We start from the raw sequence: 23,548 nt of genomic DNA on the forward strand, positions 1-23,548 counted from the left end.
GGGAGCTGGCCATCGCAGGAAAGCAGCGGGCGCGGAGCGCTCTCCCTCTGGCTAGCTGCGGAGCTGCGCATGCGCTAGGGACTTTGGGGCGGAGCGGACACGGAGAGAGAGAGATGAGTCTGTTCGTGCGCGCCGGGACCTGACATTCCGGGGGAACTGCGCACGCGCGCCGGGCCTGCGCACGGGCGGCGAGCTCGACGGCGCAGGCGTAGGAGGGGCTCGCGCGGGGCGGGAGGAGGAGCCTCGGCAGCCTCGAGCTCAGTGTGCGGCGGGAGGCGGACGAGGAAGGAGCTCCCGGCCCGTTAACCCTTTCCCCGCCGCCGGTGCCTCCTCCGCCCCCGCCGCCGCCTCCGCCAACCCATGCAAGGCATGATCGAGATGGCGGCGGACAAGGAGACCTTCTTAGTGCCGGCCCCGCCGCCGCCCCTCCTCAAACCCCCGCCCAGAGGAGGAGGGGGCGGGGCCGGAGGGGGGGACGTCCCCCTGGTGCAGCTGCACCAGGAGGACGCCCAGGCCCAGCCAGCAGGAGCAGCAGCAGGAGGAGTTGCTCATAGGGGCCCCTCCTCCGCCAGGATAAACCAGGGGCCCCAGGACCCTCACCCCCCCGCCCAGCGCAGACCCCCAGCCAAAGGAGGGGGTCCCTCCGCAGCAGCAGCGTCCGAGGAAGGGGAAGACAGCGTCTCCGACCTGCAACGGCCCCGCAACGGCTTCCAGCCCCCGCCCCACCACCAGCCCCGGGCCCCCGGCGGGGGCAAGAGGCGCAGCAGCTGCAACACCGGCGGCGGAGGCTTCAAGCACCCGGCCTTCAAGCGCCGCCGGCGCGTCAACTCCGAGTGCGACCCGGTGCTGCCCTCCGAGTTCCTGCTGGGGGGCAACATCTTCGACCCGCTCAACCTCAACAGCCTCCTGGACGAGGACGTCAACCAAGCCGTCAACGCCGAGACCCCCAAGTCGTCGCCGCTGCCCGCCAAGGGACGGGACCCCGTGGAGATCCTGATCCCCAAGGACATCACCGACCCGCTGAGCCTCAACAACGCCCAGGAGGACCCCCCGGTGCTGGCGTCGCCCGTCAAGCCCGGGCGGAAGCGGCACCGACACCGGGGGGCGCAGAGGGGGGCGGCCGGGCTGGAAGGAAGCGGCGGCGGCAAACCCCCGCTGCCCGCCTCGTGCAAAGCGTGCCAGAAGACGTGTAACGGGGCCACGCCGCAGCCCTACGAACTCAACACGGCCATCAACTGCCGGGACGAGGTGGTGTCGCCCCTGCTGCCGGCCGCAGGGGAGGCTCAGCCCGGGCAGCAGGCCTCCGGGGGCGCCACGCCGTCGGGCACTTCGGTGGCCTCCTGGACGGCCGGGGGCAGCAGCAGCAGCCGCCATCACCGCAAGCGGCGCAGGACTAGTAGCAAGTCAGAGGGAGGAGGAAGCCGGCATCCGGGGGCCTCCACGTCCGGCGAGCAGCCCTGCCGAAGCAGCCCGGACCGGGGGCACAGCGTGCCGAGGGGCCGCCACCCTCCGGCTGCTTCTGGCCAGTCGGTCCGGCGCCAGCCGCCGCGCCACAAGTTCCAGTACGGCAACTACTGCAAGTACTACGGCTACCGCAACCCCAGCTGCGAAGACCCCCGCCTGCGGGTGATGAAGCCCGAGTGGTTCCAGGGCAAGGAGGTTCTGGACGTGGGCTGCAACGTGGGGCACCTCACCTTGAGCGTGGCCAAGAAGTGGGGCCCCGCCAGAATAGTGGGGGTGGACATTGACGGCGCCCTCATCCACTCGGCCCGCCAGAACATCCGGCACTACCTTTCGGAGGAGATGCAGCAGCAGCAGCGGGACCACGATGGCGGTGGCACCAGCAGCAGCGAAGGGGCCAGGCGTGCCAAGAAAACCTTCCCGGCCTCCCTCATGGCCAGCCGAGGGCCCATCGCTGCACCGAGGGTACCCCAGGACGGGGTGGACGCCACGGTCTTCCCCAACAACGTGTTTTTCGTCAAGGTAAGGCGAGAGAGAAGACTGCGGAAATTATGGTTTCTCAGCTTGTAGAAGCTCTAGGGAAGAGGTCTGAAAATCTGGCTTTTTCAGCTTTGCCTTTTAAGGTGCACCGTTAAAATACGCCAGTTTAAAGTTGATTTGGCACCAGTTGCCTTGTCACAGTTCCTTTTCCCAACATTCCTTAGAACTGCCATTTCCCAGCATTCCTCAGTGCAAGGGGTGGTAGGCTTAGAATCCTAGAATTGTGGGGTTTGGAGATTTCACCAGGGGTCATCTAGCCCAACCCCCTGCAAGACAGCGGGGGGGGGGGTACAGGGAGGGTCCACATGGCAGTTACTTTCCTACATGTGCAGACATGCCGTGAAGGAATAAGGATGGGGAGGAGGCGGCAACATCCTGTCACGTTCTACCAAGGCCGCCTCTCGGAAGGGAGGAGCCAATGAGGCTTTTCCTTCTGACTGGGCGACCTCGGCAGAGTGACACGATTGGCCCAATAGGGGTGGAAGGGTGGGACGATTAGGAGGGAAACTTCCTGTCCAGGAGGAGGGGGAGTGGGCAAAATTGGACCACTGTCTCCAGGCATCTGGCTTAGCTGTTTGGGAACAGCGGAAAGGCTGGGGGAAGCCCAAAGAACTGGGCCTTTGGGAGGATTTCGGGGAAAGGCAGGTGAGACCCGATACCCATGTGCAACTTCCTTCCAAGGAGTGGTTGTGGGGGTGTAGAACGTCTCTCCCCCCCCCCCCCCCCAGTTAATTGGGTCATTAAGAACAATCACTCTTTGAGCCTGCAATAAATCCAGTTGCCAGATCAGCTTCCATAGCACAGAACAAACTCTGAATTCTGGTTGCTCAAGGCCGCAGGAGGGGAAAGAGAGGTCTTGCGCTCGAATTCCGCTTTTGGGCTTCCCGTAATCATCTAATTGGCCCCTGTGAAAACAGGTGGATGATCCAACAGGCTGTTCTTGAGTTTATGCCCAGTGCAGTTTGGCGATTTAGTTCCCTTTCCCCTCTCTGTTGCTGATGGTGGCTTGCAATTTCCAACGGCTGACATTCAGACGCATTGCTGCCTCCGACTGTGGACAATTGTGACAAGTAGCCTTTGATGATAATAATAATAATAAAAAATTTTATTTATATCCCACCCTCCCCAGCCGAAGCCGGGCTCAGAGCGGCTAACAACAGTAAAACGATAACACATTCTAAAATCATTTCATTATAAAATTAATTCCAATCAAATTAAACGGCCTCGGTCCAGTATATCTGAAGGAGCGTCTCCACCCCAATCGTTCAGCCTGGACACTGAGATCCAGCACCGAGGGCCTTCTGGCAGTTCCCTCATTGCGAGAAGTAAGGTTACAGGGAACCGGGCAGAGGGCCTTCTCGGTAGTGGCGCCTGCCCTGTGGAACGCCCGCCCAGCAGATGTCAAAGCAATAAACAACTATTTTACTTTTAGAAGTCATCTGAAGGCAGCCCTCTTTAGGGAAGTTTTTAATGTTTGATGCTGTACTGTTTTTAATATTCAGTTGGAAGCCGCCCAGAGTGGCTGGGGAAACCCAGCAAGATGGGCGGGGTATAAATAATAAATTATTATTATTATTATTATTATTATTATTATTATTATTATTGCAACCATTGGGCTAGAAGTTATGTGAGGATTGCCAAAGGAGGGGGTCAGACTGTGCCTTGGCCAAAGTCCTGGTGGAACAGCTCCGTCTTGCAGGCCTTGCGGAAAGATGTCAAGTCCCGCAGGGCCCTGGTCTCTTGTGACAGAGCGTTCCACCAGATTGGAGCCACGGCCGAAAAAGCCCTGACTCTGGTCGAGGCCAGCCTAACCTCCCTGTGGTCCGGGACCTCCAAGATGTTTTTGTTTGAAGACCGTATGTTCTTCTGTGGGACATACCAGGAGAGGCGGTCCAGTACGTACTAGGGTCCTAGGCCGTATAGGGCCTAGCCCTCTCCTCCATGAATTTGCCTAGTTCTCTTCTAATGCCATCCAGGCTGGTGGCCATATGGGAGGGAGTTCCGCAGCTTAACTTCAGTTCCTTGACTGGACCTGTTTGCTTAATGTTTCTCCAGGGATGGAGATGGTAGGGAAAAGGATGTCCTGACAATTGCTTGGGGGTTTTTTTTCGCGGGGGGGGGGGTGCCTCCTTGTTACTCTTTTAAGTTTGTCCCATTGAGCGGGCAATGGGGCTTCCTGGGGAAGAAGGGAGCCCACGGTCACCCCTTGGCACCTCCAGTTGAAGGATCCTGGGCAGCAAGATGCCACAGCTGAGACACCCTTTACCCGGAGCCCGCCGGCGCTGGGTGGAAGAGGCCACAAATCGTGTGCATCTTAATGGCTTCTCCTCCTGTGTAAAGCGTTGGCATGGCAGGGCCCCCTGGTGCCCGACGAGGATCCTTGGTTGTGTTGGCAGCGGGGTTGCAGTCAGGGTGAGGCCAGGAAGGCCTTCATGCAGAAATTGGGAGGGGAAGGACGCAGAAGGAGGTGGAAGAAAGGGAGAGCTCAGCTGAAGTCTCTCCCAGGCACCTTGCTCATAGGGCCAGCTTGATGAAGAAACCCTCCCCTGTGCTGTTGAGACTGCAGCCTGCCCTCAGCCTTTGATGTGCTGGGCTCAAAAGGGAGATCAAGTGTCGTTGTCCCCGCCTCATCTGGCCTAACAACAAGCCCAATTCCCCCTGAGCAAGGAGCTCTGTTGGAGTTGGGAGCTGAGCGGCCCTCTGGCACATCGGTGGGCGGGCAGGATCCCTTGGCTGTCTCCTTCTGCAGCCAAGCTGCTGATTAGCTCTGCCCACTGGAAAGCTATGCAGAGGTTGATTGGGGCTGGCTGGCTTCCCACCCACCCGACAGGTCCAGCGGGGGTGACGTGTGGAAGAGACACTTTCAACCCTGGAAAGCAGAGTGAGTGTGTGTGTGTGTGTGTGTGTGTGTGTGTGTGTGTGTGTGTAGTGGTCTGATTTTGGGGCCCTTGCAACTCTGGAAAAAATATTTCATACAGAAAAAATACAAAACTTCAGGTTACAGGCGCTTCAGGTTACACACTCCGCTAACTCAGAAATAGTACCTCGGGTTAAGAACTTTGCTTCAGGATGAGAACAGAAATCGCGTGGCAGCGGGAGGCCCCATTAGCTAAAGTGGTGCTTCAGGTTAAGAACAGACCTCCAGAATGAATTAAGTTCATAATCCTAGGTACCACTGTATTATTATTGCTTATTATTATTATTATTATTTATACCCCGCCCATCTGGCTGAGTTTCCCCAGCCACTCTGGGCAGCTCCCAATCGAGTGTTAAAAACAACACAGCATTAAACATTAAAAACTTCCCTAAACAGGGCTGCCTTCAGATGTCTTCTAAGCGGCAGATAGTTGTTTATTTCCTTGACATCTGATGGGAGGGTGGGCGCCGCCACCGAGAAGGCCCTCTGCCTGGTTCCCTGCAACCTCACTTCTCGCAGGGAGGGAACCGCCAGAAGGCCCTTGGCGCTGGACCTCAGTGTCCAGGCTGAATGATGGGGGTGGAGACACTCCTTCAGGTATACAAGACCGAGTTGTTATTATTACCACTATTGTTTATTACATTTGTATACTGCCAAAGATCAGAGGGGCGGTTCACAACATAAAAAGACAAAATGAGAGCACAAAACACACAATGCAATAAAAACAAGCCAATAAACACCCCCCAAACGTTTGTGATTAAAACCTAGCTGTTTTCCTGGCCCTCTTCCCTGTCCCAGCAGGAGCAGAAGAGTGGACTCGCCTAGACAATATTCACCCCTCCCTCTCTGGGTGAGGTTGCCCCTCTCTGCCAGGGCTAGTTCCAGAGCTATCTAGCCAAGGTGTTGGAAGTGGCTTAATTGGCAGACTCTGGGGCCTCTGGTTGGCCACAGTGAGAATACGATGCTGGACTACAGGGGCCCCCTTTGGCCTGAACCACCACGTTCTCCTTGTGTTCTTACGGGACTATTGTTTTAGGTTTGTTTGCTTCTTTTGCAGGGGGTGGGGCACAGAATAGCACTTTCTCTCCTGCTACCCATGTTCTGATGCGGGTGGCACTGTTAAACCACAGAGACTAGGGCTTGCCGATCGGAAGGTCAGCGGTTCGAATCCCTGCAATGACGGGGTGAGCTCCCGTTGCTCGGTCCCTGCTCCTGCCAACCTAGCAGTTTGAAAGCACACCAGTGCAAGTAGATAAATAGGTACGACTCCGGCGGGAAGGTAAACGGCGTTTCCTTGCGCTGCTCTGGTTCACCAGAAGCGGCTTTGTCCTGCTGGCCACATGACCCGGAAGCTGTACGCCGGCTCCCTCGGCCAGTAAAGCGAGATGAGCGCCGCAACCCCAGAGTCGGCCACGACTGGACCTAATGGACAGGGGTCCCTTTACCTTTACCCATGTTCTGGAGTCTGGTTTTTTGCTCGGCTGAGGAGCGGCTGTGGCCTTGCTGCACTTCTCCTGTTTGGAGAGCCTGCCTTAGTGACTTTCAACATGTCCAGTGGAGATTGTGCAAGGAGACCGGCTCTCTTATTTATTTTGGTGAGGGGTGGGGCAGGTGGCATTTGGACTGCGCTGGGGAGAGGGCCGCCCTCTGGGTAGCAGAATGTGCATCTAGTGGGTTAGTCTTCAGCTTCTCTAATGGATCTCCCTCCCTACCTTTTCTCTTCCCGCCCCCCCTTGCAGGGCAACTACGTGCTGGAGCAGGACGAGCTGCTGGAGGCCCAGAAGCCCGAATACGATGTGATCCTGTGCCTCAGTCTCACCAAGTGGGTGCACCTCAACTGGGGCGACGAGGGCCTCAAGCGCCTCTTCAAGCGCTTCTACCGCCACCTGCACCCGGGCGGAATCCTGATCCTCGAACCCCAGGCCTGGTCCTCCTACGGCAAGAGGAAGAATCTGACGGTGAGCCCAGAGGTTTGCAGCTGGGCTGGGGGGGGGGGCGGCAGAAAGCTTGGCTTCCTCTGCCTCCTTATCTCTTGGACAGCCATGTTGTTGTTTAGTCGTTTAGTGGTGTCCGCCTCTTCGTGGCCCCCTGGACCAGAGCACGCCAGGCACTCCTGTCTTCCACTGCCTCCTGCAGTTTGGTCAAACTCATGCTGGTCTCTTCGAGAACACTGTCCCACCATCTCGTCCTCCGTCGTCCCCTTCTCCTTGTGCCCTCCGATCTTTCCCAACATCAGGGTCTTTTCCAGGGAGTCTTCTCTTCTCATGAGGTGGCCAAAGTCTTGGAGCCTCAGCTTCAGGATCTGTCCTCCCAGTGCGCACTCAGGGCTGATTTCCTTCAGAATGGATTGGTTTGATCTTCTTGCAGTCCATGGGACTCTCCAGAGTCTCCTCCAGCACCAGAATTCAAAAGCATCCATTCTTCGGCGATCAGCCTTCTTTATGGTCCAGCTCTCACTTCCATACATCACTACTGGGAAAACCAGAGCTTTAACTATACAGCCGTACCTCGTGTTAAATGTGCTTCAGGTTGAGCGCTTTCAGGTTGCGCTCCGCGGCAACCCGGAAGTAACGGAGCTCGTTACTTCTGGGTTTTGCTGCTCGCGCATGCGCAGGCGGTCAAAATGACGTCACACGCGAAAGCTGAGAATCACCAGACGCGCAGTCACGGGTTGCATTCGCTTCTGGGTGCAAACGGGGCTCTGGAACGGATCCCGTTCGTATCCAGAGGTACCGCTGTATGTGGCATAACCCACCCAGACCTGTGGGATATAAATAACAACAAAACTTAATTATTATTGTAAGCAGGTGGCTTAGTGTGGCCAGTTCCTAGTGGGGCAGTCGGGCATTGCTGCCCTCCTTGAGATACAGGCCTGTATTGGGTGCAGGCGGCACAGTGTGTCTGTGCGTCTGGCTGTTAACCAGAAGGTTGGTGGTTCGAGCCCACCCAGGGATGGCTGCGGGCAGGATTCTGCAGTGCAAAGGGGCCGGCCTAGGTGACCTTCAGGATCCCTTCCAATTCTACAATTTTAGGACTCTTGAGTCCTGAAATTGCAAGCGACTTCCGAGGGCCATCCACTCCTACCTCCTGCAATGCAGGGATCGCAGCTAAAGCATCCTTGGCAGGCAGCCCCCCTGCCCCAACCCCTGCTTAGAAACCTACGAAGGAGAGCGCGCCATCTTCCGAGGGCATCATCATCATTTTTAATTTGTATCCCGCCTTTCTATCTTACAATACTCAAGGCGGTTGACAAGCCGAAGAAAGAAAAAATGTACATCTTGTAACAATCTGATGCAATACAGAAATGTGATAATAAAACATAACTTTAAAATAGGCAATCTCCATCAAAAAAGTAACATTCAACGATCATTGGAATAGTATAAAATAATATCAACATATAAAAGTTAAACAGAAACCCACCCAACAGTTACAATAATATCTAAACCAGGGGTCTGCAACCTTTAAGACAAAAAGAGCCACTTGGACCCGTTTCCGAAGAAAAAAAAACCTGGGAGCCGCAAAACCATTGCGACATTTAAAGCATGCGCGCCGCTGCCCTCCGATCTGACAGCGGGTGGGAAGGTGACGTCGGGATGGTGTGTGACTAACACACGCACTGCCCCCATGCGACGTCACAGCCAGTACAGTGCCCGCCACAGCGGGGAGTGTCGGGGTGCACAATGCGCCTCCTCCCCTCGCTAGTATCCGCCCCAGAGCCGCAGCAAAGGTGTAAAAGAGCCACATGCGGCTCCGGAGCCGCGGGTTGCAGACCCCTGATCTAAACTATGATCAATAAAACAACGGCAAGCCACAGTACGTAAAACGATAGAATACACATTGATAAGCAGAGGGAAGAGCAAGGCAGGTGGAAGGAGGCCTTGCCTGGTGGAGTATCTCCCCTCGCAGTTCTTCCTCCAGGAACAGCTCCCAGAAAGTTCTTCCTGCTGTTTAGGCGGAACCTCCTTTCCCGTCCTTCGGATCTGTTGCTTTGGGTCCCGTCCCTCCCTCCAGGGCAGCAGAAAGCAAGCTTGCTGCACCGTCCACGCGACGGCCCTTCAGATATCTGAAGATGGCTCTCGCATCACCATATCGCTCCTACCCCGGAAGGCCTTGCTGCAGTTCAGCAGCCCAGGCCGAAACCGCCAGTCTTGCTTGTTCAAGGATGCCAGAGAGAAATAAAGATGGTAGCAGGGAGGAGAGAGGCAGAGGTGGGCTCAAGGGACCAGCCAACTTGGGGGGGCGGGTAGTGATCACGGTGCCCAACAGGCACAGGTCGCCAAGCTTAACTACTGTATTTTTCGCTCTGTAAGACTCCCTGGAGAAGACACTGATGCTGGGAAAGATGGAGGGCACAAGGAGAAGGGGGCGACAGGGGACGAGATGGTTGGGTAGTGTTTTCGAGGTTACCAGCATGAGTCTGACCAAACTGCGGGAAGTAGTGGAGGACAGAGGTGCCTGGCGTGCTCTGGTCCATGGGGTCACGAAGAGTCGGACACGACTAAACGACTAAACAACAACAAGACCCACCAGACCACAAGACGCACCTAGTTTTTGGAGGAGGAAAACAAGGGGGGGGGAAATATTCTGAATCTCAGAAGCCAGAACAGCAAGAGGGATCGCTGCGCAGTGAAAGAAGCAATCCCTCTTGCCGTTCTGGCTTCTGGGATAGCCGCGCAGCCTGCATTTGCTCCATAAGACACACACACAGGTCGCCAAGCTTAACTACAGTATTTTTCGCTCTGTAAGACTCACCAGACCACAAGACGCACCTAGTTTTTGGAGGAGGAAAACAAGAAAAAAATATATATTCTGAATCTCAGAAGCCAGAACAGCAAGAGGGATCACTGCGCAGTGAAAGCAGCAATCCCTCTTCCTGTTCTGGCTTCTGGGATAGCTGCGCAGCCTGCATTCGTTCCATAAGATGCACACACATTTCCCCTTACTTTTTAGGAGGGGAAAAGTGAGTCTTATAGAGAGAAAAATAAGGTACGTGCCAGTTGCCCCAGGGCCAAGTGACCAGGCGAGATTGACGTGGCACAATCCCTTCCCGCTGCTAAGTTCCTCTTCCCTGCTCCATTTTTGGTCTCCCTGTGGGAGGATGCGCTCAGGATCCCAACACAGGAGCAAGGAAGCAGCTTTGGACTTTCTGCATTCATGGCAGGCCCTTCCTCATGCCATACGAAACGAGGGCTGCCAGGGTCCAGTTCTGCTGTATCATCCCAAACGTGTTCAGAGCCAGTTGTGTTTTCTGTTTGGGTCAAGGGCCAGAGCACTCTGCGCATGCTTGGGGCTCCCCACTGTTAACGGAGAAATCTGAGGGCTCCCTTGGACAAAAAACAAGGACCCCAGCCAGGAATACCAGAGCAAAACAGCAGCCAGTAGGCTTGGTCTTGATTGAAGACTGTCGCGACAGGACTCCCACCTGCCACCAGGTGGAACAAGATGGAAGCCCCAAACAAAAGAGAACCCAAACTTTTATTAGCTGCTCATCCCAATGTTACTCCCCCCCCCAACTACATCACTCATACATCATGAAAGGGGAGGTCTGGTGGCCATAATCTGAGCATCCTGGACCCTGCCCCATGGTTCCCCTTGCCCTCCAACAAACACCCAAGTGTAAGAAAAGAGATATTTACATTTTCCTGTTTCCCAGCCAAGTGAATCACACCCTTTTGTCTTCACCTGGGTTTGTTATTTCTGGAATGGCTACCTGTCTGGCACTCGGGTATCAGGATGCCAGGGATGATCACTCAGGCAGAGGGGCTGCTGAGGAGCTGAGCTCACAGGTCTATATGAATGTCTATATGAATTTTCCAGGGAGCCGGTACAGAAATACATTTATCAGTGAATTCTTGCATTTGGTATCGTGCAGCAAAAGCCCTTTGAATAGATAGGAAGAAACTGATGAAGTGTTTTGTGGGGACAAATCACAAAAGTCCCAAAAGCGATTGTGCTGGTTTTGGTAGTGGGCTGCATGTGCATGATATCTGCTGGAGGGGCAACACCCCCCCCCCCCAACCTATACATAAATCCCTGCAACACCACCTACTGCATCATACAGTCGTACGCTGCGGCCGCTGCCGGCACTGATTTCTTCTCTGCCCTCCTTTCCCAGGAAACAATATGCAGGCATTACTACCGGATCAAGCTGAAACCAGACCAGTTCCCCTCTTACCTGACTTCGCCAGAAGTGGGCTTCTGCAGCTACGAATTGGTGGCCACACCCAGGAACACATCAAAAGGTATCAAGCCTCTGAAGTGAACCTCTGGGTTGGGAGTGGGAAGAAGGGGAGCCCCACCTCGCGTGTTTATAAGGCGAGGGTCTAGAGGGGTGAGGTTTGCAGCCTTCAGTTGTGCTGCCCTGAGAACCTCTTAAATCCTGGGCCAGGCTTGGCTCTGAGCTGAATTGCAACAGGCCCTGAGAGGGTGGATCTGGATTGTGAGACTGGACAGAATGGAAGCAGACAACCTGCATTTTGGGGGTGGGGAGGGGAACCACTGGAATACAGTGGTACCTTGGGTTACATACACTTCAGGTTACATACGCTTCAGGTTACAGACTTCACTAACCCAGAAATAGTGCTTCAGGTTAAGAACTTTGCTTCAGGATGAGAACAGAAATCGTGTTCTGGCGGCGCGGCGGCAGCAGGAGGCCCCATTAGCTAAAGTGGTGCTTCAGGTTAAGAACAGTTTCAGGTTAAGAACGGACCTCCGGAACGAATTAAGTACTTAACCCGAGGTACCACTGTAATGGGATGCAGGTGGCGCTGTGGGTTAAACCACAGAGCCTAGGACTTGCCGATCAAAGTGCAAGTAGATAAATAGGTACCGCTCCGGCGGGAAGGTCAACGGCGTTTCCGTGTGCTGCTCTGGTTCGCAAGAAGCGGCTCAGTCATGCTGGGCACATGACCCGGAAGCTGTACGCCGGCTCCCTCGGCCAGTAAAGTGAAACGAGTGCCGCAACCCCAGTCGGTCACGACCGGACCTTATGGTCGGGGTCCCTTTACCTTTACCACTGTATTACCCTGCAAAAAACCCCAACCCATTATGCCTAGTGGCGGTTTGCACAGCCCACTAAGGAAGAGAATGGCACAGCCGAGTTCAAAACGGTAGCAATTAATTGCACGCCCGTTCAGAGCCCAATTAAAACTTAATGGGTTCGATTCGACAAAATGGACGAGCGAGCTTCATTCCGTGATAGCAGCTTTCCAAAGTCTTGGATAAGCCACTGGCATCTCCAGAGCCCCTGGGGTTAATTCCACCGCCCTCCACGTGGGGGCAGCACTTCCCCCCTGGGGGAACCACTGCTCTAGAGGCCCCTTTTCCAGGCTTCCTGAGGTTTTTCAAGGGGTGGGGGGCTTCTCGACGCACCCTCCGGCTCCTCCTTAACTCTTCTCCTCTTCCCCGCAGGATTCCAGCGACCCATCTATCTCTTCCACAAGGCCGGCCCTGGCGCCCACTGAGAGCGTCTCTGCCGCCGACGCCTCGCCCCCTCCTTTTCGAATCAGCCACTTGCTGGGGCCGGGGGGGGGGCGGCTAACGCGTCCCCCCCACGGATGAATGTTGGACACTGCTGGCAGGAGGGGAGAGCCTTTCCCTCCCAGCCAGGACGGAGCAAGCCAGACTTCAGAGACTGCAGTGGGGCAGTGGAGATTTGCCCTGGAGCACGACCTTGACTACTGTTATGGGGTGGGGGTGGGGTTGAGAGGTTATGGGGTGCACTCCAGGGGGGTGGCGTTTGCACCCAGGTGTCGTTTTCTTAGTCCCCGGAGCGGGGGGCAGGGTGCGTGGGCTGCAGCTCCCCCCCCCCAAATATGTCGGGTGCTCAGCTCCCCGTCACTCAACAACAAGCCAACAGTTTAGCAACATCTGGGGGGGGGGGAAGAGGAAGGGTGGGCAGCTGGGAGATCGGATGGCTGGGAGTTTTAGCACAGCAGCAGAAGTTATTCCTCTGTCCCTTTTGCCATTGCCTCTTCAAGAGGCAGAAACGTCCCAGCGGGCGCCTTCTGGGCGCTGCTGTGCTACAACTCCCATCAGCTCCTCAGCCAGGGAGAGAGAATTCAAAAGCTGGCAGAGAAAGGGGCTAGCTGCGTCCGATCGTCCCTTGATAGCTTCAGGTTGGGTTGGAAGAACAGGGAAACCCAGCCTTTTGCTGCTGCTTCCACCCATCTCCTGCAAAGGGTGTCTTAACATCTGCATTGGGGAGCGGAGGGGGGGCTCCCCTGCCTTTGCCAGCAGCAGATGTTCGAGGCCTCCCCTCTCCCTACTCCAGAGTCCCTGGGGCAACGAGAATCCTGCCCCCACACGGACACAGCCGGCAGGAAGACGCATGCCTGGATTGCGGCCATACTCTGCCCATGTTTGTCAAGTCTGATGCCTTGCTCAGCAGAGTGTTGCCTTCAGCCCTTGCGTGTGACGGGGAGACGACTCTTAACAAAAACACCACCATCTTGTTTCCCACAAAGAAAACGTCACCTTTCTGGGGAGCCTTTCTGCCTTTTTTGGGGGGGTGTATCTGAAGGGGACCCCTTCTCTGGAGTTCTTTCTTTAAAAAAAAAAGTTGATTCTATATATAAATAAAAGCCTACAGATTATTACCAATCTCTGTGTCTTGTGTGCAGGCTGGGCCAAACTCCACATTCGGGGGAAGAGGGTCTGAGCGGTTTTTCAAAAGAGACTCGGGGGCGGCTGTTGGCGTTCTGGCAAAGACACGCCACCCTGCTGATCAATAACTGGGAGACTGGAGAGGACATGTGCTTCCAATTAAGTTTTATGTATGAAAAGCGAACTCTGGTGCAAAAGGGAGTCCTGTTTGAATAAATAGTCCTGCGCCACACAGCAGTCTTGAGTCCAGTTTTGGGGGGCAGACGGACCGGCATCCCCTGAGGCCCTTTAACTGTCCCACTGGCGCAGCTTCCGGTACATGAAGAAAGTGGTGGCTGGGTCCCGAGTTCGAGGTTGCAGCTTCAGAGGGGGCAGACCCTCCACCTCCAGGAAGGGGCTCTCCGTGAACAGCTGCTCCGGGTCGTAGAAGGCCAGGAGGTCGGGGCCTGTGCAGTCCAGCTCCTAGCAGAGAAGAGACGGGACGGTTGCTTAGGAGGGAAAGTCCTTAATGAAGTGTGATGTTAAAGTCCTTAATGAAACACAATGCCATCCAATGCTTTACCAACTGCACTGGCTCCCGGTGGAGTACAGGGTCAGGTTTAAGGTGCTGGCTTTGACCTTTAAAGCCCTATGCGGCCTAGGACCCTCGTACCTACGGGACCGCCTCTCCTGGTATACCCTGCGGAGGACCTTGAGGTCCACAAGTGACAACACTTTGGAGGTCCCGAGCCTCAAGGAGGTTAGGTTGGTCTCAACTAGGGCCGGGGCCTTTTCAGTACTGGCCCCGACTTGGTGGAACGCTCTGTCCCAAGAGACTAGGGCCCTGTGGGACTTGACATCTTTCCACAGGGCCTGCAAGACAGAGCTGTTCCGCCTGGCCTTTGGTTTGGACTCGGTCTGACCCTTATGTTTCCCTCCCCTTACGGTCTTGATTTATCAGCTATTTTAAAATGAGATTAAATTGGGTTTTTTCCTCCCTCTCTTTCCCCCCTATTATGTTTTTACTGTGATTTTATTTTATTGGTGTTAGCCGCCCTGAGCCCGGAGAGGGCGGGGTATAAATAAAATTTATTATTATTATTAAACTGTGGAACCCCCTCCTGCAGGAGGCCGTGAGGGACTCCAACGGCCATCCAGTCCAAACCCTGCAATTCAGGAACGCCAACCATTTGCAACCTTAGCTTTGCAAATGTGCTGGCAATTTATAGGAGGACTTCGAAGGAGGATTAGACAAATTCTTGGGAGGAGAGAGCTGTCATCGGTAGTGTCAGAGGCAGTCATCCTTGTGAACACCGGTTGCAGGAAACCACAAGAGGGGGAAGAATGCTCTCGCGCTCGAATCCTGCCTGCGGGTTTTCCAAAAGAGCCATCTGGTTGGCCAATCTCAAGAAAAGGATGCTTGCTGTTAGAAGACATCCGAAGGCAGCCCTGTTTAGGGAAGCTTTTAATGTTTAATAGTTTATTGTATTTTAGTTTTTTGTTGGAAGCTGCCCAGAGTGGCTGGGGAAGCCCAGCCAGATGGGCGGGGTATACATAATAAATTATGATGATGATGATGATCTTAAGGGATCTCCTTCCCGTCCTCCACTCAGCACATTCACCCCTGTTGCTGGACCTTCAGCTTGGAGAGACACTCGTAACACTGGTGTAAACCCATCAGATCATTGCTTGACACCCCACCTGCTGTTTCCAAATTTTGGGGACGGGGTTAAAGTCACCTGTCTCGTTGAAAGTATATGATGTTCGACATGATTGAGAATCGTGGACTCAGGGACGGAGAACTATAAAGCGTCAAAATAGAGATTTGGAAAATATGGAAACAACAAGGAGAGGCAGGACTGAGATATGGAGATATGCTTCAGAGATCCAGACCGTGGGGAGCTCCAAAAAATTACCGTATTTTTTGCTCTACAATACTCACTTTTTCCCTCCTAAAAAGTAAGGGGAAATGTGTGTGCGTCTTATGGAGCGAATGCAGGCTGCGCAGCTATCCCAGAAGCCAGAACAGCAAGAGGGATCGCTGCTTTCACTGTTCTGGCTTCTGAGATTCAGAATTATTTTTTTCTTGTTTTCCTCCTCCAAAAACTAGGTGCGTCTTGTGGTCTGGTGCATCTTATAGAAAAATACGGTAATATAAATATTACCGTATTTTTCTATAAGAAATTTGGACTAGAATTTGGTCTTTTTTATTTTCGTTTTTTATTTTAATTGGAGTACAGTGGTGCCTCGCAAGACGAAATTAATTTGTTCCGCGAGTTTTTTCGTCTTGCAATTTTTTCGTCTTGCGAAGCACGGTGTCGGAAAAGTTTTGGAAAAGCTTCAAAAATCACCAAAGTCTTCAAAAACCTCAAAAAAGGCTACCACACCGCGTTCTATGAGTTGCTCCTCGAAGTCAAGTCGCAACTGTATTAACGGTTTTAAGAAAAAGAAAACAAACTTGGAAGACGTTTCCGTCCTGCGAAGCAAGCCCATAGGGGAAATCGCCTTGCAAAGCAACTCAAAAAACCAAAAAACCTTTCGTCTTGCGAGTTTTCCGTCTTGCGAGGTACCACTGTATTATGATTGGATATATTACTTGGATGCTTTTTATTGGAAAATCAATAAAAATGATTTAAAGAAAAATAAAGTCACCCATCTCCTCCAGCTCTAGGGAATCCTCAAGCCTCACCTTCCTGGGTTCAGGTCGGGTCCGGACAAGGGCGAGTTTCTCCTGCACAGCTGAGCTGAGCAATTCAACTTCTGGCACTTCCAGGCTGACGAGGCCTTGATAGAGTTGTTGCTCCCGACGGATGTTCATACCTGCGAAAGGTGTGTCGGGAGAAAAGGCGAGGAGTTTATAAAACGAGGAATGGCATGGAGAAAATGGATGTAGGGAGAAGTCCTCATCCCTCTCGTCACACTCTAACCTAGGCCATCCACTGGAGCTGAATGTTCGAAGACTAAGGACAGGTAATAATAATTTATTATTTGTACCCCGCCCATCTGGTTGGGTTTCCCCAGCCACTCTGGGCGGCTTCCAACAAAGATCAAAAATACATCAAAATGTCACACATTATAAACTTCCCTAAACAGGGCTGCCTTCAGATGTCTTCTAAAAGTCGGATAGTTGTTTATTTCCTTGACATCTGAAGGGAGGGCGTTCCCACAGGGCAGGTGCCACCACCGAGAAGGCCCTCTGCCTGGTTCCCTGTAACTTGGCTTCCCGCAGGGAGGGAACCGCCAGAAGGCCCTCGGAGCTGGAGCTCAGTGTCCGGGCAGAACGATGGGGGTGGAGATACTTCTTCAGGTATACAGGATCAAGGCTGTTTAGGGCTTTAAAGGTCAGCACCAACACTTTGAATTGTGCTCAGCACATAGTTAAACAATTATTATTATTATTATTATTATTATTATTATTATTATTATTATTATTTATACCCTGCCCATCTGGCTGGGTTTCACCAGCCACTCTGGGCAGCTTCCAAAAAAGTATTAAAATACAGTAGTCTGTTAAACATTAAAAGCTTCCCTAAAGAGGGCTGCCTTCAGCTGTCTTCTAAAAGTCTGGTAGTTGTTGTTCTCTTGACATCTGGTGGGAGGGCGTCCCACAGGACGGGTGCCACCACCAAGAAGGCCCTCTGACTGGTTCCCTGTAACTTGGCTTCTCGCAGGAAGGAAACTGCCAGAAGGTCCTCAAAGCTGGACCTCAGCGTCCAGGCAGAACGATGGAGGTGGAGACGCTCCTTCAGGTAAACTGGACCGAGGCCGTTTAGGTAACCAGCTCCCACAAAAGCTGGGATTAAGAAACCTTGCTTCCTCCAGATGTGGAGGCAATCCTGGCCGGCAACCACCGATAACCCTCCTGAGGCAGGGAGTTCCATAGGTTAACCCTGTGCCACACAAAGGGATTTTTTTTTTTAACCTCCCAACACTCAACTCCCAATACTCACCCTCGCCAGCCCGGGCTTCCACAGCGCAGCGAGCGACGAAAGAGCGCTGCACCAGTTGTTCAGCCGCCTGCCGGGCATTAAAGCCCTGCTCCCGGACGGCATGCACTTCTGCCACGAGAGCAAGAGTGCTGTGAGGAACGGGGCCGGCCAGCGGGTTGCGGGGCGGACACGATCCCTCTTCTCCTTCCTCCTCCTTCTCCTCCCCTGCCGGACTCAGGGAGGGCTCTCTTGCCAGCGTGATGGTGATGGGAGATTCTCCTGCACTGCTGTGGACCACCTCCACTCTGGGCTTGGGGGGGTTGAGGCTGACCATCCGGACATCGTCCGACCGGGATCCCCGCCTCGCAGGAACGGCAACCTCCGTTCCAGGCTGCAGGGGATCTGAGGGGACCAGGCCAATGTCATCGGATTTGGATCCCAGCCTGAAACGAACCTGGCAAGGTGCAAAAAAAAATGGACAGTTGAGATGGGGAAGAAGAGGTGAATTGTGAACAATTTGCTAAAACGAGAAACATCTTCTGCAGAAGAAAAGGCTCAGGAGTAAATCCAGGAGCAAATCCATAAGACCAGGCATTTCCAAAGTCCGTTTCGGGGGCCTAATGCGGCCCGCCGGTCAGTTTATTCCGGCCTCTGTGGCTGTTTATTTCCTGGGGCAAAATCCTAAAAGGTGGTCATTGACAACTCCAATCCTAAAAAAAAGCTCAGTAACTTTGGGGGAAATCGTAAAAAAAGCTCAACAACTTCTTTTTAAAATATATTTTTATTATTGACACATAAACTGCGGGACAAGGATAACTGTGACTTTAAAGATGAATGGGAACCTTTTGCAAAGTATTTAAAGAAGCAACAAAGCGAACTGGATTCCTTGGCAGGCTTTGAATAAACACTCACAAACTTTTTTATAGATAATAATCAGTCAGATAAATGAAGGATTTATACAATTCTGTAACATGCAGAGAATAGCATCTACGGAGAAACCAGAGATTGGAACTGAGGGAAGTGAGGGGGGTTGTTTTACGGAGGGGAGAGGGGGAAATTAAGGATGATATGTTTTAAGATAATATGCTTTGTTTAAATTCCTAATAAAAATATTTTTAAAAAAGAAATATATTTTTATTAAACCATTTTAACAAAACAAATTATCAATCAAAATAACCAATTACATTTTCCCCCCTTTCCCCCCTTCTCCCACCCCCTAAGGACTTTCCTCAGCTCCCCTCTCTGATTTGTTTGCACATATTATTCTCTGCATGTTAAAAATTGAACATATCATTGCCTTATCTGTCATCTGTCTATGTGGGGCTGCCCTTGAGACTGACCCAGAAACTCCAGCGGGTGCAGAATGCCGCGGCAAGACTCCTTATGGGGTCTTTGCTGCAAGATCACATTCACCCGGTGCTATACCAGCTGCACTGGCTCCCGGTGGAGTACAGGATCAGGTTCAAGGTGCTGGTTTTAACCTTCAAAGCCCTATATGGCCTAGGACCCTCGTACCTACGGGACCGCCTCTCCTGGTGTGTCCCACGGAGGACCTTACAGTCTTCAAACAAAAACATCCTGGAGGTCCCAGGCCACAGGGAGGTTAGGCTGGCCTCAACCAGAGCCAGGGCTTTTTCGGCTGTGGCTCCGATCTGGTGGAACGCTCTGTCCCAAGAGACTAGGGCCCTGCGGGACTTGACATCTTTCCGCAGGGCCTGCAAGACAGAGCTGTTCCACCAAGCCTTTGGCCAAGGCACAGCCTGACCCCCTCCTTCGGCAATCTTCACAGAACTCTAGCCCAATGGTTGCCATCAATGTGATTTGAATTAATTTTTATAATGAAATGTTTTTAGAATGTTGTACTATTTTATTGTTGTTAGCCGCCTTGAGCCCGGCTTTGACCGGGAAGGGCAGGATATAAATAAAATTTATTATTATTATTATTATTAATTCTACTAATAGATCTGCGGATGTTTATTCAAAGCCTGCCAAGGGCCAAGGAGTCGTCCAAATCCTTTTTAGTTGAAAGCTCAACAGCTTAAATCCTTTAAAAAAAAAAAAAGGGTCAACAACTTTGGTCGGCCCTCACATATGCTCAGTTCACCAAATCTGGCCCTCTTGGGGAAAATAGTCCCTAAAAGCACCAGAACAACCTCAGTTCTGTGCAGCAAACACCTCAGGAAGACAGGAAAGATGAGCCAAACCATGGAGGTCCTTATACCTCAATACTGCTGACACTGACTGGCAGCACCTATCCTGGGCCTCCCTCTCTGGGGTGCAACGAGGAGCCTTCTGGTGCAGGGCAGATGCTGTCCCACTGAGCTACATCCATTGTCCTCTGGAGAGGGTGTGGGCGAGTCCTACCTCTCTGCCTTCCTGCATAAAGGTAAAGGGACCCCTGACCATTAGGTCCAGTCGTGGCCGACTCTGAGGTTGCGGCGCTCATCTCGCTTTACTGGCCGAGGGAGCCGGTGTACAGCTTCCGGGTCATGTGGCCAGCATGACTAAGCCGCTTCTGGAGAACCAGAGCAGCGCACGGAAACGCCGTTTACCTTCCCGCCGGAGTGGTACCTATTTATCCACTTGCACTGTGACGTGCTTTTGAACTGCTAGGTTGGCAGGAGCTGGGACCGAGCAACGGGAGCTCACCCCGTCGCGGGGATTCGAACCGCCGACCTTCTGATCGGCAAGTCCTAGGCTCTGTGGTTTAACCCACAGCGCCACCTGCGTCCCGCCTTCCTACATAGATTTCCCAATTAATGGGAAATCTAGCAGCAGATTTGATGGTTTCAAACCACCTCCTCCTCATGCTCCCAGCTCCCACTTACCTGTCTACGGTGTGCTTTCCCCTGCTGGTGTCGCCGAAGGATCCCGCCCCCCGGCCTCCTCACACAGGCTCGCTCGGGGGTGAGCACCATCTCAGGCTCGGGGACCAAGCCTTGGGGAGTCGGGGGTGGAAGGGGCACGGGTGCAGCGCAAGGGAGGCTGTCTGTGTCATCGCTGCAGGTAAGAGTGGGGGCAGCAGCCATCATGGGACGAATGCAAGCTGTAGATAAGAGAAAAGAGTATGCAAATCAGTGGTTTCCAATTTCTGAGGCGGGGTGGAAGGGGAACGACTCACCCCAGTGCTCCCCACCCTATAAAAAGCATTATGCAGAACAGCTAAGGGAGAGAAGTAACGCAATGACATTCAAAACACAATTAAATGCACAATTAATCCCACCGGCCCCCAGGGGGCGCTGCTGCGCACTCTGGGAGCCAATGATGCAATATGTAAGCGGCAGCAGTGCAAACTTCCAGTAACCCGCCAGCAGAGGGCGCAGTTTCCAAATGTCTGCTCTGAGCAGACAGTCCCCAGCCTGGTGCTCTCCGCTTGTTTTGCACTAGATTCTGGGGCTGATGGGAGTTGTAGTCCAAAACATCAGGATTTCACCAGGCTGTCCTAACTAAGTCCAAGAAGTGGGCTCTGCTTTTTTGGGGGGGGGGGTCATAGCAGAGGAGCATCAGGGGGAAGAGATAAGCGCCCCTGTTTTTATTGGAAGGAGCCCATCCTCCTGGATAGTTGTGGAATTCACTGCCATAATAAATAATAATAATTTTTTATTTCTACCCCGCCCACCTGGTAGTGATTGTCGCTTGTTTAGGGCACCAGAAAAGCAGGGACATGAGGACAATGAGATTTTTATTTCTGTGAATTTGATATTGGTACTGCATCCCAGTATTCATCAAGGGGAAAATCAGGACTTCGTCAGACGATACGATAATCTTTATTGTCATTGTCCCATACAGAACAACAAAATTGAAAAATCTACACAAGACATTCAAAAACCAACAAGCCTGCTATCCCAGTCTGGTTAACCCCCTAAAAACTCTGATACACCATAATTAAATACAATATACTCCCATAGAGACTACCTTACACTGCGTTTAAAACCAAAATCGCATTTGGATAGAATAATAATAATAATAAAATAATAATAATAATAAAATTTATTATTTATACCCCGTCCATCTGGCTGGGCCTCCCCAGCCACTCTGGGCGGCTTGCATAGAAACCAAAAAACACTAAAATATCGCACGTTAAAAACTTCCCTGAACAGGGCTGCCTTAAGATGTCTTCTGAATGTCAGATAGTTCTTTATTTCCTTGACATCTGGTGGGAGGGCGTTCCACAGGGCGGGTGCCACTACCGAGAAGGCCCTCTGCCTGGTTCCCTGTAGCTTTGCTTCTCGCAGGGAGGGAACCGCCAGAAGGCCCTCGGCGCTGGACCTTAGTGTCCGGGCTGGACGATGGGGGAGGAGACGCTCCTTCAGGTATTCTGGACCGAGGCCGTTTAGGGCTTTCAAGGTCAGCACCAAACTTCCTAACCCTCCACTCTACACCCATTTTCCTGCTCTGTTTTTATTCCTTATCCCCGCCTAAACCGGAGGCGGGTGGGGTGGACGGTGTCCTAACATTAAATCGAAATAACACGAGGAAATCAGATCCAGCCAGGCGTTGCATATGACAACCATGCGTGTCCGTTTCAGCATACATGTAAGGCTTGGGCCATTTTGGAAAACAGCATTGAGTTTAGTGTTTTGTTTTTATTTTGAATTACATATTGGGAGGGGGAGGGGAGCCTCGCAGCATAATTTTTTCCGGTGCATGCAAAAGTCTTTATCCGGCCCTGGGTCGAATCCAGCTGCCGCAGGGATCTTTTAATGTTTTAAGGCGGGAGTATTTTGCAGGAGGGGACGCGGGTGGCGCTGTGGGTTAAACCACAGAGCCTAGGACTTGCTGATCAGAGGGTCGGCGGTTCGAATCCCCGCAACAGGGTGAGCTCCCATTGCTCGGTCCCTGCTCCTGCCAACCTAGCAGTTTGAAAGCACGTCCAAGTGCAAGTAGATAAATAGGTACCACTCTGGCGGGAACGGAAACGGCGTTTCCGTGCACTGCTCTGGTTTGCCAGAAGCGGCTTAGTCCTGCTGGCCACATGACCCGGAAGCTGGACGCCAGCTCCCTTGGCCAGTAAAGCGAGATGAGCACCGCAACCCCAGAGTCGGTCACGACTGGACCTAATGGTCAGGGGTCCCTTTACCTTTTATTTTGCAGGATGTGGGACAAGAAGCTACAGTTAGAACTGGATCTGGAACAACTGATTGGTTCAAAATTGCGAAAGGAGTCCGGCAAGGCTGTATATTGTCTCCCTGCTTATTTAACTGATATGCAGAATCCATCATGCGGAAGTTTAGTGTTTTGTTTTTATTTTGAATTACATATTGGGAGGAGGGCGGAGAGCCTCACAGCATAATTTTTTCCGGTGCTTGCAAAAATCTTAGTCCGGCCCTGGGTCGAATCCGGATGCCGCAGGGATCTTTTGATGTTTTAAGGGGGGAGTATTTTGCAGGATCCTGCCAGTTTGCAACCTCCCGCCTTTGCACCTTTCCTGCTGCAGCCCAAATTGCACATTGCACCCCTTTCCCCCTTGCACCCGCCCCCCTCCCCCAGTGTCCAACCCGGCCCCTTACCCCCTTTTATCTCCAAGCCCCTCCACTTCTCGGCTTCTCCCTCGTCTAAACTCCACTCTTTGCCTCCGACGGGGAAGAATCTGGGACGGTTGAAGCGGGCGGTGCAAAAGGAAGCGAGTAGCCTCGTTTTCGGTCCAACATGGCGCCTGTCCTGAAAACGCTCTATCTAAAGCCATGGAGAGCCATAGAGTCGCGCGGCGCAGCAAGTCCCAGTCCGGCATTTCCCGTGGCGTAACACTCGCGCCCTCTATGGAAAGGTAGGAGGCTTTGCAAGCGTAACCTCCGAGGGGCGGGGCTGTGGGCGGGGCCGAGCGGGGGCTGGGGCGTAGCCTCGTTGTGAATCGAAGATGGCGGCCGAGCTGGGAGTGCTCTATATAGAGAATGAGCTGCGGGAAAGGGAGGGAGGAAAGGGCGGCCTTCTGGGTTAAATAGGGTGGTGCGGAAGCTGCGCCTGCGCATCAGGTTCTTTCTGAATGCAAGATGGCGGCCCAAAATGACACTACTCCGCGGGTTCGAAACCAGCTCTCGGCATAGATATTAATGATAACAAATAACAAATAATTAATAATATTATTCATAGCTATTATTATAAAAGCAATTATTAATAA

The 23,548-nt window shown here is 52.9% G+C and overlaps 2 protein-coding genes across 2 annotated transcripts; one reads left to right on the top strand and one right to left on the bottom strand.

The window, feature by feature from the left end:
- Positions 1 to 13,515, top strand: MEPCE (methylphosphate capping enzyme). Its single transcript, XM_028702422.2, has 4 exons — positions 1 to 1,983; positions 6,658 to 6,876; positions 11,034 to 11,160; positions 12,329 to 13,515. The coding sequence occupies exons 1-4, from the start codon at positions 361 to 363 to the stop codon at positions 12,379 to 12,381; spliced, it is 2,022 nt and encodes a 673-aa protein (XP_028558255.2). The 5' UTR covers positions 1 to 360; the 3' UTR covers positions 12,382 to 13,515.
- Positions 13,516 to 13,670: 155 nt separating this feature from the next.
- Positions 13,671 to 23,107, bottom strand: PPP1R35 (protein phosphatase 1 regulatory subunit 35). The gene is made up of 5 exons (XM_028702423.2): positions 22,941 to 23,107; positions 20,259 to 20,476; positions 17,452 to 17,884; positions 16,191 to 16,321; positions 13,671 to 13,984 (listed from the first exon to the last, which is right to left on the bottom strand). The coding sequence occupies exons 2-5, from the start codon at positions 20,460 to 20,462 to the stop codon at positions 13,811 to 13,813; spliced, it is 942 nt and encodes a 313-aa protein (XP_028558256.2). The 5' UTR covers positions 20,463 to 20,476; positions 22,941 to 23,107; the 3' UTR covers positions 13,671 to 13,810.
- Positions 23,108 to 23,548: the final 441 nt, after the last annotated feature.

Source organism: Podarcis muralis, chromosome 13, assembly GCF_964188315.1.
Source record: "Podarcis muralis chromosome 13, rPodMur119.hap1.1, whole genome shotgun sequence".
Lineage (NCBI taxonomy): Eukaryota > Metazoa > Chordata > Lepidosauria > Squamata > Lacertidae > Podarcis > Podarcis muralis.

Excerpts from the sequence above, each read along its gene's own strand:
- MEPCE (XM_028702422.2), top strand. The coding sequence starts at position 361 with ATGCAAGGCATGATCGAGATGGCGGCGGACAAGGAGACCTTCTTAGTG. Across the intron at positions 1,984-6,657 it reads ACAACGTGTTTTTCGTCAAG|GGCAACTACGTGCTGGAGCA; the intron begins GTAAGGCGAGAG and ends CCCCCCTTGCAG. Across the intron at positions 6,877-11,033 it reads GCAAGAGGAAGAATCTGACG|GAAACAATATGCAGGCATTA; the intron begins GTGAGCCCAGAG and ends CTCCTTTCCCAG.
- PPP1R35 (XM_028702423.2), bottom strand. The coding sequence starts at position 20,462 with ATGATGGCTGCTGCCCCCACTCTTACCTGCAGCGATGACACAGACAGC. Across the intron at positions 16,322-17,451 it reads GGAAGCCCGGGCTGGCGAGG|GTATGAACATCCGTCGGGAG; the intron begins GTGAGTATTGGG and ends CACCTTTCGCAG. Across the intron at positions 13,985-16,190 it reads CCCGACCTGAACCCAGGAAG|GAGCTGGACTGCACAGGCCC; the intron begins GTGAGGCTTGAG and ends CTTCTCTGCTAG.